Source organism: Brassica napus, chromosome C2 (genome assembly GCF_020379485.1).
Source record: "Brassica napus cultivar Da-Ae chromosome C2, Da-Ae, whole genome shotgun sequence".
Lineage (NCBI taxonomy): Eukaryota > Viridiplantae > Streptophyta > Magnoliopsida > Brassicales > Brassicaceae > Brassica > Brassica napus.
Window position 1 is genome coordinate 48,478,850 of NC_063445.1, and position 16,282 is coordinate 48,495,131.

Below are 16,282 nucleotides of genomic sequence, written 5' to 3' on the forward strand. Positions count from 1 at the left end.
ACAATCACCATCTCAATCCTATAACTTCAAATCTCCACAACTACAATCTTCTTAAAAAAAAGATCTCTTAATTTCATTTGACAATGAAGCTTCTTCAGGCATCAGTGTGTTTGATCAGTCTTGTCCTTGTTCTGCCTTCGATCTTTGCTGCTTCTTCCTCTGAAGACTTTGATTTCTTCTACTTCGTCCAACAAGTAACTAAACCGTTACTAGTTTTATTTATCATCCTCTAACAATGTTTAACACATTAATATGAATTATATATATGAATTATAAAGTGGCCAGGATCATACTGTGACACACAGAAGAGTTGTTGTTATCCAACTTCAGGCAAACCAGCTGCTGATTTTGGTATTCATGGTCTTTGGCCTAACTACAAAGATGGAACTTATCCATCTAACTGTGACGACACTAAACCATTTGATTCATCAACGGTAATAAGATGCAACTTTTCTGTTGTTTTATTTTTTGGACTAAGCTTGATCTAAGTAACCCGGTTCTGATTTAGATAACGCCGGTTAATATCCTCAAAATAGAAACATAACCGCTTGTTTTGGTTATGTTTGGTACAGATATCGGATCTAGTCAGCTCAATGAAGCGGAACTGGCCTACACTTGCTTGCCCGAGCGGCTCAGGAGAGGCGTTCTGGGAACACGAATGGGAGAAGCACGGTACCTGCTCCCAATCGGTTATCAACCAGCATGAGTATTTCCAAACCTCTCTTGGCCTTAAGCAGAAAACCAATCTTCTTGGAGCTCTTACTAAAGCCGGTACGCTTTTAATCTACTCCCTCTCTTTATTGATTGAATCGGTTCATCCCGGTCCAATGATCTAATTAATACTGGTTTATTACGTATAGGGATTAATCCGGATGGGAACTCGTACAGTTTAGAGAGCATAAGAGGCTCGATCAAAGCGTCAACGGGCTTCACTCCTTGGATTGAGTGTAACAGAGATGGGTCTGGGAATAGCCAATTGTACCAAGTCTATCTATGTGTTGACCGGTCTGCTTCCGGTTTAATCGAATGCCCGGTTTTCCCTCATGGAAAATGTGGAGCCCAGATTGAATTCCCTTCTTTTTAATTATCTGTTTTCTACAATTTCTTAATCTATTGAATCGAATTGATCTTTTGGTCATGCAGATCGATCATATAACTTATGCTGTGATAAAATTTTATGGAATTTGATTTCATTTTGCTCAGTATTTATGGATTAATTTGTAGTTTATTTATTTATTATGGTTGAATTAAAAAAGATACTAAAAAAATGATTACAAACAAAAATATATTTAATATTTTTGACAACGACAGCAGAGTCTCGTGTTCCTTAAGCAACTTATGCTATGCATTGCCTCTATCTTCCTCTCCAAGTTAAAAGAGAAGTACTGAGGAAAACGTTTCAGCTCCTTCACGCCGGCCAGACAACGATATAACACCTCGTTGTACATCTTTTACCAACCGCTTGTGTACACAACGATCACAGTGTGTTACACACGAGTTCGAGAGAAATAATAGGATAGACGTTTCAGGCTTATAAACTTTTCTGAAAATACTTTTGTATTATTGAGATTCTGTGTTTTTGTTTACAACAAATGATTGATCTTTATATAGAGATCGAATCATTACAAGTATAAGAGACACAACTCTTTATACTTAAAAAGACACAACATGAAGAGTTACAACTCTTTGTGTAATAACATAAATAACTAACTTATGTAAATGTATTAAGGAGAGATTAGATTATAGTTTAACACTCATCCTTAATCATATCTCGACTTGACTCCAAGCTGCTTCCTTAGATCTTCAAACCTTGAACCGCCCAATGCAATGTCTGCGAGTTGATCATCCCCTTTGCAATACCTAGTTCAATGATTCCTTTTTGCTCAGTTTCCCTCACGAAATGGTATTTGATCTCTATGTGCTTCGTCCTTCTGTGTTGCACCAGATTCTTCCCAATTGCTATTGTTGATTTATTGTCACATAAGATCGGAATGCCTCCTTCAAACTTCTGACCAAAATCTTCAAATAGTCTTTGTAACCATACAGCTTGATTTGCTGCTGCACATACGGCTATGTACTCCGCTTCAGCCGTTGCCACTGTTTGTTGCTTGCTTTATTGCCAACAAAACATAGCTGATCCAAGAGTAAAAACATAACCTGAAGTGCTTTTCTTGTCTTCCTTAGAACCACCCAAATCGTTGTCCGAGTAGCCTACAAGTCTTGGTTCTTTCACGCTTGTGAAGTACACTCCAAAGCTTGATGTTCCTTTGACATATCTTAGCACTCTTTTGGCTTCTTGGTAGTGCTTCATGTGAGGTGATGACATGTATCTTTTGAGAGATAGGCGCTTGCATACATCACATAAGGTCTTGATGCACACAAGTACAAAAGCCCTCCAACGATACTTCTATACTTAGTCGGATCTCCATACTCCTTGTCATCCTCAACTCCTTTTCCTTGTGGTGTAAGTGGGTTGCTTACATTCTTGCTGTATCGTATCCCAAACTTGTCTACAAGTTTGTTTACATACTTTTCTTGTGAAAAAAATATGCCTCCATTGTCTTGAATTACTTCCATTCCAAGAAAGTAGTTCAACAATCCAAGATCCACCATCTCGAATTCTTTCTTCATGTTCTTCTTGAATGTGTTGATGCTCTGAATGTTGCTTCTTGTGATGATTATATCATCCACATATAGACTCACGATCAACACATCTCCTCCTTGCTTCATGATGTATAAGGCCGCATCATTCATACTCCTCTCAAAGCCATTTTGAAGAAAGTATGAGTCTATCCTTCCATACCATGCCCTTGGGGCTTGCTTTAAACCATATAAAGCTTTGTGTAGCCTTAACACTTTGTGTTCCTTCCCGTATGTCACATACCCATGCGGTTGTGTGACATACACTTCTTCCTTGAGGTCGCCATTGAGAAAGGCTGACTTCACGTCCATCTGATACAATCGCCACTTCATCTGAGCCGCATAGGCAAGTATGGCTCGTATTGTATCATGTCTTGAGACAGGGGCAAACGTCTCAAGGTAGTCAACACCATACTCTTGAGAGAACCCTCTTGCAACTAGCTGTGCCTTGTTCTTGATGTGATTGCCGTTTGCATCAGTCTTGATCTTGTAGATCCACTTCACACTTATCACATTCTTCTTTGGCTTGTCCACTAGTTCCCACGTCTTGTTCTTCTCAATCATGGTTATTTCCTCATTCATTGCTTCTCTCCATTCCTTGGTACCACACGCTTCATCATAAGTGTATGGTTCTTCATGTGCATGAAGACAAGCTTCTATCGCTTGAGCCGTTTCATCAAGCTCTACTCTCGGTGCCCTTTCCATGATATCAACCATGGACCTGAACTTCCTTGGTGCCTCAGAAGCTTCTTCATCTCCACTACTAGTATTATGATCATCATTTTGAATGAAAACAGGACTGAAAGTACCTCCGGATTGTTCCTCAGGGCTGGATGTACCTTCGGTTTGTTCCTCAGGTGAGTGAGAGTCTTCCATAGACAACTCCAATGTCTTCCTCACTTCTTCTTGCCTTTTCCAATCCCACTTCTTGCTTTCTTCAAACTCGACATCTCTTAATACTTCAATCTTCTCATTCTCCAAGATGAGAACTCTATAGCCTTTGGTTGGTTGCTATATCCAAAAAAGATTCCACGTTTTGCCTTGAAGTCTAGCTTCCTCCTTTTCTGATTCGGGACATGTATGTAGCATATGCTACCAAACATTCTCATGTGTGACACATCTGGCTTGTGTCCACACCACTTCTCTATAGGAATGACATCTTCTTCTATTGCCTTTGATGGCAAACAGTTTTGAAGATATGAGGCAGTGTACACCGCTTCTGCCCATAACTTGAGCGGTAAGTCTTGCTCTGCCAATTTTGATCTAGCCATCTCCACCAAGGTCCTATTCATGCGCTCCTCTGAACCATTTTGTTGTGGTGAATAAGGCAAGGTGACTTGCTTATTGATTCCTTCTTCTTCACAGAACCAGTTGAATTCTCGTGAAGTGAACTCACCACCTCCATCTGATCTCAGCGTCTTGATGGTACAATCTGACTGCTTCTCCACCATTGCTTTGAATTTCTTGAACAGTGAGAATGTCTCTGACTTTTGCTTCATGAAGTATACCCAACACATGTGAGTATGATCATCCAGGAATAGCAAAAAGTATCGGCTTCCATCAACAGGCTGGTGCTGCATCGGCTCACATACATCCGTATGTACAATCTCAAGCTTTTCTCTTGTCTTAGTTTGAGATTCCTTTGGGAAGCTTTTGCGTGATTGCTTTCCAAGTCTACATGCCTCACATGCTTCCTTCTTGACTTTAAACTTTGGTAATCCCTTTACCAAGTCTTTGTCTTGCATTTGTTGCAACCTTTTGTCGCCTACATGACCAAGTCTCTTGTGCCATGTCTCCATCTTTCCTTGCTCACTAGCGCTCATGGATTCTTCTACCTGAGCCGAACTCATCCTGATTCGATAGCTTTTGTGAGTCATTGGGATATCCATTATCCTCCTTCCTTTTGCATCCTCTATGATGCATCTCTTCTCTTGGAATCTCACCCGATATCCGCTTGAAACAATTTGTGGAACACTCAACAAATTCTTTGCCAAACTCGTAACCAAGAACACATTTCTGATGGTCCTCTTGCCACCTTTAGTCATGACGGTAATATCTCCTTTACCGGCTGTCATGATCGTGCTTCCATTTCCAATCTTTATTGGAACCTTGATACTCATATCAAGCCTTGAGAAGTAATTCTCCTCCTTTGTCATATGATTAGTTGCTCCACTGTCTACTAACCAGACATCTTAGACATCTTCCGTCACTGTTGTTGATGCTTCGCTTGCACTGAACAACATGTGATCTTCATTCAAGTCTTCTTCGAGACTTACATGTGCCTTCTCTTTCTTCTCTGAGTAGCACTGATTTGCAAAGTGGCCTAACTTGCCACAATTGTAACACTCCTTGTTACTTCTGTGATCCTTCTTTGGATCATCCTTCTTCTGTTTCTTCAGACACTCGCTCTTGGTATGGTTGTTCTTCTTGCAGTAACCACACCACTTCTTGCCTCCTCGGCGCTTTGAGTTGTCTTGTGTAACACCAAAATTTATGTGTTTAACACGAGCATCAAATGCTCCTTCACTGGTGCTTTCTTCTCTTGCAGCCAGCCTTGCTTCATGAGCCTTCAAAATCCCGATCAACTCTGCCATCTTTGTTGAAGTCAAATCGCTTGTTTGCTCCAATACATTGACTATGCTACCAAACTTGGCTGGGAGAGAGATGTGTATCTTCTGTATGAGTTGAACATATGTCTTCTGTTCACCATGATAAGTTAATTGATTTTCTAATTCAACTATCTTATCCGTGAAGACCTTAATGTCTTCATTCTCATACACCTTCAGATTCTCGTACTCCCTTCGCAACGTTTGAAGTTTAATCAAACGAACTTGAGGAGAGCCTTCATACTCTTCTTTCAATGCATCCCACGCCTCTTTGGATGTTGATGCTACTGCAATCCGTGAGAAGATATGATCCGATACGGCAGTTTGCAAAATTTGCAAAGCCAATGTATCGTTCATCATCACTTCTTCTCTAAGTGATCTTACACTTGCTGTTTCAGGGGTTTCATCCACTTGTGCTGGTGGGGCTCCTACGCCTTCTTCAACCACAGACCATAACTTCCTGGTCTTGAGAATTATTGTCATCTTAATGCTCCAGAAGTCGTACTTCTCTCCATCAAATATGGGGATTACTTGATTCTTCATCGTCAATCGTATGCCAAAATCCTCTAGCCTCCTTTTCTCCACGCCAAGTGTTTCTCTTACTAGTGCTTTCTTCTTCGTCCTCTCAAACGTAAAGCTCTGATATCATGTTAATCTTTTACCAACCGCTTGTGTTACACAACGATCACAGTGTGTTACACACGAGTTCGAGAGAAAGAATAAGATAGACGTTTTAGGCTTATAAACTTTTCTGAAAATACTTTTGTATTATTGAGATTCTGTGTTTTTGTTTACAACAAATGATTGATCTTTATAGAGAGATCGAATCAGAGACACAACTCTTCATACTTAAAAAGACACAACATGAAGAGTTACAACTCTTTGTGTAATAACATAAATAACTAACTTATGTAAATGTATTAAGGAGAGATTAGATTATAGTTTAACAGTTGTAATGCGTTATCTTCCTTCTTCTCGGTGATCACTATTCTCAAGCAGGCCGTTTTATTAGCAGAGTCTTCTCTGTCTCTGTCTCTCTCTCTCTGCCTCTGGTTTTGATTTTACGCTTCCAAATTTTGTTTCTTTCTTCTCTTTTTCAAGAGAGGTCTCCTTTATAAGATCTCCCTTATGGTTAGTATCCGCTTGGCATTTGAATTTGCTTCTTTGGATAAGTAAAAGTTTCCCCTTTTATCTCTCTCTTTCCTTTGTGACATTGATCTTCTTCTTCTTCTTATGTTCTCTCCTGGTGGCAAACCTTCCTTATTTTGCGGTACACAAAGGTAGCTCAGAGATTACTATTTCGGGTCATGAAACAAGCTTAAATTAACCACTAGCAATGGAGATATGAAACCGCAAACAAACTCGCAGCAGCAGTTCAGTAACAATAGCATTTCCATATACAATCCAAATGTGCAGAATGGTCTGGAGTTATCAGCAAACTTTGCCTCCTCCTCCTCCAGTTTATAACTTTCCAATGAACCACAAAGACTATCATATGAATGGATTCTTTGAATCACCTTTACGTGGCCATCTTCTGCTTACATAAACAACAACAATAATGCAAGGTTTGGTTCTAGCAGCAGCTCCTTGCCTTGCTTAGTCTCCATGTTGGATGAATACTTGTTTTCCCAGGTAAATTAAAGAGACATTTTTAATTTTTTATGTTCTACTAACATCATCAAAATTAAATCTTTCTCAGTGGTATGGTTCCTTCTTGTTTTGTTGGAATCCTAGTCTACAGATGTATATTCTGTGAAACAAAAAGGATCATATCGTTTCTTAATTGTTTGAATCGTCGTGCAGTTAGCAGTACAGTAGTTATTTCCATGATCGAAGATAATTATAACTTGGGCTTGTAATTGGACCTCAGAGGACATGCCTATTTTGCAACTTATGGTTAATAATAATGTAACAATATCTCAAAATCAAAGAACCGTTGTAAAACAAGAGAATAGAATATGTATGTTTATATCTTATTCATAAACATAAATAACTCTTTATATATAGGGAATTACACCGTCATAGAATAATGGAAAGACTAGAGAAAGAAAATACAAAATATGGAAAGAGTACAAATCATAAACTAATAAGGAAAAGGGAAACTAGGGTTTCTCTCTCTCCAGCCACCGGCTCTCTCTCTCTCTCTCTAGGGCGCGATCGTCTCTCTCTCTCTAGGTATGGGCCGGTTATGGACCGGGTCGGACCGGGCCGGTTATGGACATCCACAATATGATTTATAACACTCCTCCTTGGATGCCATAACCGTACAGAATTTGTAATACGCTTTAGATGTTGCCTCATTAAAACCTTACCAGGAAAACCCAGTGGGACAAAACCATGGTGAAGGAAAAAATGTACAACACGTATTACTTCCCCTGTTCTGAACATCACTTAAGGTCTTTCAGTCTACGCATCCCAATCTGATGCCTAAGCTTCCTGAACGTGCAGGTAGGAAGTGATTTGGTGAACAGGTTGGCTGAGTTGTCACTGGAACGCATTTGGACGACTTGGACCTCGCCGGCTTTCTGAAGCTCGTGCGTGAAGAAGAATTTAGGCAGTATGTGCTTCGCCCGGTCTCCTTTGATGTAGTCATCCTTAAGCTGAGTAATGCAAGCTGCATTGTCCTCATAAACCACGGTTGGTGCGTCATTGCCTTCGGTCATCCCACAATCAACTCGGATATGGTTGGTCATAGACCGTAACCACACAGACTCGCGGCTGGCCTCGTGAATAGCCAAAATTTCTGAATGGTTTGATGAAGTGGCCGCGATTGTCTGCTTCATGGAACGCCATGAGATGGCCGTACCACCATGAGTAAGGACGTAGCCGGTCTGTGATCGAGCATTGTGAGGATCCGAGAGATAACCTGCATCAGCAAAGCCAACTAATCATTCTTTGTTATGGTTAGTATAAAATAAACCCAAGTCTTTCGTTCCTTGCTGGTAACGAAGAATATGTTTAATCTCGTCCCAGTGCCTTTGGGTTGGACAAGAGCTAAATCTAGACAATAGATTCACGGTAAAACATATATCTGGTCGTGTGTGACTAGCCAGATACATCAAAGCTCCTATGGCACTGAGATATGGCAATTTGGGACCAAGGACATCTTCATCGTCCATCTTAGGACGGAATGGATCAGTGTCCAGGCCGAGAGACCTCACGACCATGGGGATAGATAAGGGGTGAGACTCGGCCATGTTAAATCTCTTGAGTATTTTTTTTGTATATGTCATTTGATGCACAAGGATTCCATCTCTTATGTACTCAAGCTGTAATCCCAAACAAAATTTTGTTTTTCCTAGATCTTTCATCTCGAATTCTTTCTTAACATATTCAACTGTTTGAGAAATCTCTCCAGAGGTTCCTATGATATTCAAATCATCAACATACACTGCAATGATTACAAAGCCCTGGCCGAATTTCTTTATAACGATACAAGGGCTGATCGGATCATTCTTATATCTCTCTTTCACTAAGTACTCACTTAGTCTATTGTACAACATTCGGCCTGATTTTTTCAATCCATAAGGTGATTTATTCAACTTTATTCAGTGTTGTTCTCGAGTACTCTATTTGTTTTTCAACTCTATACCCTCTGGTACTTTCATATAAATCTCATTATCCAGTGGCCTATATAAGTATGCAGTTACAACATCCATTAACCGCAAGTCTAATTTTTCTCTTATAGCCAGACTTATCAGGAATCTAAAAGTTGTAGCATCCACCACAGGGGAGTATGTCTCCTCATAATCTATTCCTGGTCTTTGTGAGAATCCTTGTGCAACAAGCCGTGCTTTATATCTAACGACATTACCATGTTCGTTTCTCTTTCTCACGAAGACCCACTTATGGCCGACTGGTTTAACATCATAAGGTGTCCGGACTATTGGTCCAAAGACATCTCTCTTCTTTAAAGAGTTTAACTCCACGTTTATAGCTTCTTTCCTTTTGATCCAATCTGATCATTGAGTGTACTCATAAATAGACGTGGGTTCATGATCCTCATTATCATCCATGATTTCAAGTGCTACATTGCATGCAAAAATATCATCAATGTCGACATTCTTTCTGCTCCATTGTATCCCAGACAAGACATAATTTATTGAGATCTCATTATTATCAGGATCTTCAGTACCTTGAATCTTGGCGTCCCAAGAATCAGTGTTAGATACATTAGGGCCGGCCGCATCTAAGCATTTATGATCGGCCGCGATCGCTATTAGGGTTTTGGGATCGGCCGCGGCTAAGTCCCGGGATTTAGGAACGGCCGCGGTTGTGTTTAGGGTTTTAACAACCTTAGTTTCAATCTCTGCACCTTTCTTAGTTTTCCGAGGGTTCTTATCTTTGGAACATATTGGTCTACCACGTTTCAAACGTTGTATAGACTCTGTGGCAACTTGATTGTGTCCCTCTTGAACATCAATTCTTATTGGTGCATTAGCAGCTGGTATATATGACTTAGTCACTCTTTTCGGGTCAGCAAAGGAATCTGGCAATTGATTAGCTAGCTTTTGTAGATGTATAATCTTTTGGACTTCTAAATCACACTCTTGAGTCCGAGGATCTTGCCAAGATAAGGATGTTTGATTCCATGTAATTTCGTTTACCAGTTTACTGCTATCTCTCCCTAATGTTGGATGTTCGGATTCATCAAAGTGACAATCCGCATACCTGGCCTTAAATAAATAACCCGTAGTTGGCTCAAGGTATTTTATATTCGTGGGAGAATCATATCCAACATATATCCCCATCCTCCTTTGAGGTCTCATCTTTGTTCTCTGTGGTGGTGCAATTGGCACATAGACGGCACAACCAAATGTCTTAAGATGGGATATGTCTGGCTCATGACCCGTAAGCAATTGTAATGGAGAATATCTATGTTCACTAGACGGTCTTATACGAATCAGTTCGGCCGCGTGCAAGACCGTGTGTCCCCAATCTGTGGTCGGAAGCTTAGACCTCATAAGCAATGGTCTAGCTATTAGCTGAATTCGTTTTACGAATGATTCGGCCAAGCCGTTCTGTGTATGTACATGTGCCACGGAGTGTTCCACACTTACCCCCATGGACATACAGTAATAATTAAACGCTTGGGACGTGAACTCACCAGCATTGGTCTCTATCATTCCGACCTTAGCATAGTAAATGGCTAGTAGAGAGCGCATGTATAGACTCTACGACTTTCTTATAGCCTTGGTCAATCTCTATGATCTGAATGAACTCTTTGTTTCCTTCGCCCTTAATCTCAATATGAAAGCCATTCATTCGAATGTCTTTAAAGCTCAATAGGCTTCTCTTAGAGCTGGGTGAATACAATGCATCAGATATCTCTAGATGCATACCCTTAGGCAACATGATATTAGCCTGACTGTAGCCCTTTATGAGACTTTATAGACTTTTATGTCAAAAACTTTCATTCATTAATAAAATAAGTTCAAAGCAATCAAAACATAGAAAGCACAAAGCAAAGAACACAAAAACATAGATGTCGAATTCAACTTCATTCTTTTAAACAATCAGACGTTTCATACTTCATGAGATCGTCTTGTTCATGATTGAAATCATCTTCACCATCTTGATAAGTCATATGAGCTTCAGGATTCTTCCATTTCAAACTCTCTTGGTAGAGGTCAACGAGATGTTTGGGAGTCCTACATATCTTTGCCCAATGATTATCCATACCACATCTATGGCACACGGATTTGGTCGAGTTTGTGGTTTAAATGATGTACCACGGCCTCGGCCATGACCACAGCCACCATAAGAGTTTTTTTGGCCACGGCTATATGGGTTGTCTCGGCCTCGACCAAACGAGTTTCGGCCTCGATCACCACGTCCATGCCATTTTCCACGACCACGGCTGTGTTGGCTATCACTCTGGACATGGTTCGACTCTTTCTTATCCTCTACGGCCGCATGTGCCTCAGGTAATGGGTTTGTTCCAGGAGGTCTCAATTCACTTTTTCTCATCAACAGTTCATTGTTCTGCTCAGCGAGCAAGAGACAAGAGATCAGATTAGCATAAGTTGTGAAGCTCTTCTCTAGGTACTGTTGTTGTAACAACACATTGCTTGTGTGGAAGGTGGAAAATGTTTTCTCAAGCATATCATTATCCGTTATATCCTCACCACACAGTTTCAATTTAGAAACTATCTTAAACATGGCCGAGTTATACTCGTCCACAGACTTGAAGTCCTGGATTCTGAGATTCCTCCAATCATACATAGTCTTTGGTAATAACACCGTTCTCTGGTGATCATATCTCGTTTTCAACTCTTTCCAAAGGTCTAGAGGATTCTCAATAGTCAAATACTGATCTTTGAGACTCTCAATAAGATGATGGCGTATAATTAATATAGCTCCATATCTATCTTTCTCACTTGCATTATTGCCCTCGGTGATACATTCACCGAGTCCCTTGGATTTTAGGATGATCTTAGCATCAAGTGCCAATTGCAAGTAATTATCTCCAGAAAGATAGGCAGCAAAATCCAAGTTGTTGATTTTCAACATCTGAAATCATATATTTCATTCTTAGGATTTATAATGTTCTGATAATGCATACAAGACAATCAGATATATAATGCAAATTGGTCACACGACCAAACGAATATGATGCATTTAATTCATATGATTATGCATGCATGATATGCTAACAAGCCGCACGGCCAAACAATCCGAACATGCATAATGCAAGACAAGCCGCACGGCCAAGAGTATGAACAATCTTAGCAATCGGTTTCTATATGATCTTAATGCAATTGGTTATTCATCTTTAGCAAGAACGATTCTAAGTGATCATGAAACTTCAATAAAACAATCAAGCGATGCATCAAGGGGTTTAGTTACTATCAACCTAACGATCATATTCAATGAGATTAATGCAATTAAGGTTTCAATATGAACAAGTCGGTCGATTTCAAGTTTTAAACAAGATGAGAACTAATCAACTTAGGCGATTTCTATCTCAAGATAACATTCAATTAGTTCATCAATTCAATCAACCAAATTCAAGTATGAGATTAATCAATCCTAGCAATCGGTTTTATGTGATGATAATCAGATTCAAAACATTCAATCACATAAGTAATCAAATCAAATTTCGATTAGGGTTTGCATGGTATGCATGCGGCTAGGCTTTAGGGAATTAGGGTTTCGATTTTAATCGAGCAATAAGATTCAATTTAGGTTATTAGGGATTGGATCTATTGCCTTAGGGTATGGTTCTTAGGTTTTAGTTTTACCTAAACCTCAAGTCGGGTTGAATGGACCACCGAATAGAGAAGAACGCGAGCTGATCGTTGCTGTCGGGTCGCGAACGGGTTGCTGTCTGTCGCGAACGGATTGAAGCTGAGACGAGTCACGAACGGGAGCAAGCAGCTATCGGGTCGTGAACGTGTTGGCTATCGAACGGTATCGGGTCGCGTCGAGCAGGCTGAGATCGTGTCTCGCGAACAGGCTGAAGTCGCGAGCTGAGGAACGAACTGAGGTCACGTGCTGAGATCGGGAACGCCTTGAGTATGGGGTTTTAGGTTCTCGATCAGATTAGGGTTCGTCGTCGGGTTTAGGGTTTATCGCTGGGATGAGATTAGGGTTTTAGGGTTCGGACTTTAGCTTAGGGTTTAGAGCGTAATCGTGCTGATAACGTGTTGTAAAACAAGAGAATAGAATCTGTATGTTTATATCTTATTCATAAACATAAGGAGCCCTTTATATGTAGGGAATTACACCGTTATAAAATAATGGAAAGACTAGAGAAAGGAAATACAAAATATGGAAAGAGTACAAATCATAAACTAATAAGAAAAAGGGAAACCAGAGTTTATCTCTCTCCCACCACCGTCTCTCTCTCTCTAGGGCGCAGCCGTCTCTCTCTAGGTATAAGCCGGTTATGGACCGGGCCGGACCGAGCCGGTTATGGACCGGGCCGGACCGGGCCGGTTATGGACATCCACGATACGATTTATAAGTAGAACATATATGTGGTGATGATATTATTGATACACTCGACCAATTTTCTTTTGTTCTGTACTTAGCTACTTTGTAACTCTGTTTTACAACGTGTGGCCTCAAACTCGAAGAGAGATCGGACGGGGGGAGAATTGATATAGTTCTGTACAGACTCTCTGATGACCGAAACGTATTAACGACGTGGACATCTTAACGCCGTTGATGGGCACAAGACAAAACGTAGACGCGTTTAACTGTACAACACGAGACTCGAGACAGCGACGTATCGATCAAGTTTACAATGTTTGATGTTTCTATACTTTAAACAGAGGAGCTCAAAAACTGCGACTCGGAGGCTATTGAATTTTCTGACAGTTTGTTATGTTTTTGCCAACTATTCCAAATTTATTTGTACTAGTTAGTTTTTTTTTTGAAACAACAATTTATTATACATGTACAACTATTTCATTTTATACTAATATTTGAAACTAAATTTCGTTTTTTAATATACTTGAAGAGCAAAGATTCAGTCATTTTACTGTGATTTTGAATTTTAAATCACAGTCACTTTAATGTGATGAATATTAAATCTTCTTAAAAATAATGTAGGTATCATTAAATCTTCTCAAAAATAGTAGTGATGGGCATATGATGAGAACGAGATTGGCCAAACTATTAAATGCCAATATTAAAAGAAAACAAAGAAAGTCTCCGGTGAAGATTCTGACAAATAGAGACGTGCAGATTCTCTTGTCTCTCTTCTCTATAATACTATTGTCATGATGTAAATGCAACACAAAGAAGAAAAAGCTTGGAAATGAAACGGACAGATTGAGAAAGGAGACAAAGCAGAAGCTGTGAGATGTCTCTTTAGCTTTAAATGTTAAAAACTCGAATATGGAATACAGCTTTTCAGCATCCTCCACCTATCATTTCATACATAACAACACAAATTTATCATAGTACATGAAAATTATTGAAGAACTCTCCACGCCATTAGGTTTTCTAAAAATACTAAAACATGGTTTTAGTTTTTTTCATTTTTGTTTTTTCACCTTTGTTAAATTTTCAATATTTCTATACATATTTACAACATATAAATGGTTTAAACTAAACTGTAATCGTTACTAATGTCGTATGATCAACTAAACGGATAAAACTACACAAGTTTAAGTTTGTAAGAGTTTTGTGGGCAGGGCTTTTTGCAAAAGTGACTCAAAACTTGGAGTCAAACAGAAAACTAACCTTTTCTTTTGACTCCTTTTTTTTTTGAGATTTTAACCCCACACCTGCATTTTATCTACGAAAATGCCATTAACATTTTTTTTTTTTTTTTTCAAAAATGGCTTCTTTACTGTCTCAACCTCATCTTCTTCAAGTATTTACAATATTGCCACTGCAATGAATAGTGGCAACAACCTTGTACGAACTGTTTGGAGCTTTTATTGCCCTTTAATGCACGTAAATCTCTTTACACTCTCTCTGTTTCAATTGTTATGAACTAAAAACAACATTTCTTTCACTTTCTCTCTATATTCATCCAAAAAACTCAAGCTTTTGATTCAAAATATGGGCTATGGTTGACAGAGCCATATTTCTTTCGTTTTGACTTACGGTTGCTTTCGTTTGAGGTTCTGGGTGGTTGGAGAAGACCCTGTGTGCAAACGAAGTCATCTCACCTAGTTTAAGGTACGAATTTGAATTTTTTTTCAAGATCTGTTCGCGTAGAAGACTTACTAGTAAGTCATCTGTATGTAGAAGACTTACTGATGAGTCTTCTGGTCAAACGGACGACTTAAATTAAGTCGTCCAGCTTTGTTTGTTAAAAAAAAACACTCCAGACGACTTATATATACGTCGTCTACGAGAAACGGGCTAGTTTTGCATTTGACCGAATCGTGTCAGATCTTTGACTATTTCTGGACGACTTATAATTCAGTCGTCTCTGGGAAAGTTAAAATTTCAATATTTTATGAAAACTTGACGACTTACGTGTAAGTCGTCCTAGGTTAGTTTTGTAATTGAAAAATAAAACTTCATAATTTAACTTTAACCAGACGACTTAATATAAAGTCGTCCCTCCAGAAGACTTAATTTAAAGTCGTCCGGGGAAAGCAAAGTCGTCCAGAATTTTTCCCAATTTTCTGGTCAAACCTTGCTTATCCCGGACGACCTTAAATTAAGTCGTTTAGCTGGACGACTTTCATCTAAGTCGTCTGGAGAAAGTTAAATTTCAAGTTTTATTTTTCAATTACAAAACTAACCTAGGACGACTTACACGTAAGTCGTCAAGTTTTCATAAAATATTGAAATTTTAACTTTCCCAGAGACGACTGAATTATAAGTCGTCCAGAAATAGTCAAAGATCTGACACGATTCGGTCAAATGCAAAACTAGCCCGTTTCTCGTAGACGACTTATATATAAGTCGTCTGAAGTTTTTTTTTTAACAAACAAAGCCGGACGACTTAGAATTAAGTCGTCCCTTTTAATTTTCAATTGCAAAAGTGACCTCTTTAGACGACTTACCTTTAAGTCTTCTGGACGACTTAATGCTAAGTCGTCTGCGGCAATGTTTATTGAACTTCTTCATTTTCTCTATGTTTACTAATGTGTTTTATTTTGAATATTTGCAGATGATTTTTCAGTTACATGCAGTGTATGGAGAATGGTTGTTGAGAGATTTCCGTTGGGATTTTGTGGTTGATGATCTCAAAGGAGCAAGATTGTTTTTATTGAATGAAGATTCAACACATGCTGAACTTGTTGCAATGGCTCAAGAAGATTATAACCTGGACATGAGAACAGTGAGTGTGGAGATTAGCTACTCATTACCAGCAGAAATGATGATGGCTCCAGGCAGTCTTCCCATTCATGTTACAAGTGATAGACAAGTTCGAAACTTGCTGGAGATACTCAAAACCCATAGAGTATGTCTTTGTGTATCAAGCCGCAGCAAGGTCGAAACGGTTTCAGAGAAAAGGGATATTGATGAAGCTGGTGAATGGGAAAAAGATGTTGGTGATAATGATGAAGCTGGTGAATGGGAAGAAGATGTTGGTGATGATGATGAAGCTGGTGAATGGG

At 39.3% G+C, this 16,282-nt stretch overlaps 1 protein-coding gene across 1 annotated transcript; it reads left to right on the top strand.

Annotated features, from left to right (window-relative positions):
• LOC111203334 (ribonuclease 1) lies at positions 1-1,205 on the top strand. The gene is made up of 4 exons (XM_022697017.2): positions 1-194; positions 279-434; positions 573-771; positions 861-1,205. Exons 1-4 carry the CDS (start codon positions 84-86, stop codon positions 1,082-1,084), a joined length of 690 nt encoding a protein of 229 aa, XP_022552738.1. The 5' UTR covers positions 1-83; the 3' UTR covers positions 1,085-1,205.
• Positions 1,206-16,282: the final 15,077 nt, after the last annotated feature.

Excerpts from the sequence above, each read along its gene's own strand:
- LOC111203334 (XM_022697017.2), top strand. The coding sequence starts at position 84 with ATGAAGCTTCTTCAGGCATCAGTGTGTTTGATCAGTCTTGTCCTTGTT. Across the intron at positions 435-572 it reads AACCATTTGATTCATCAACG|ATATCGGATCTAGTCAGCTC; the intron begins GTAATAAGATGC and ends TGTTTGGTACAG. Across the intron at positions 772-860 it reads TGGAGCTCTTACTAAAGCCG|GGATTAATCCGGATGGGAAC; the intron begins GTACGCTTTTAA and ends TATTACGTATAG.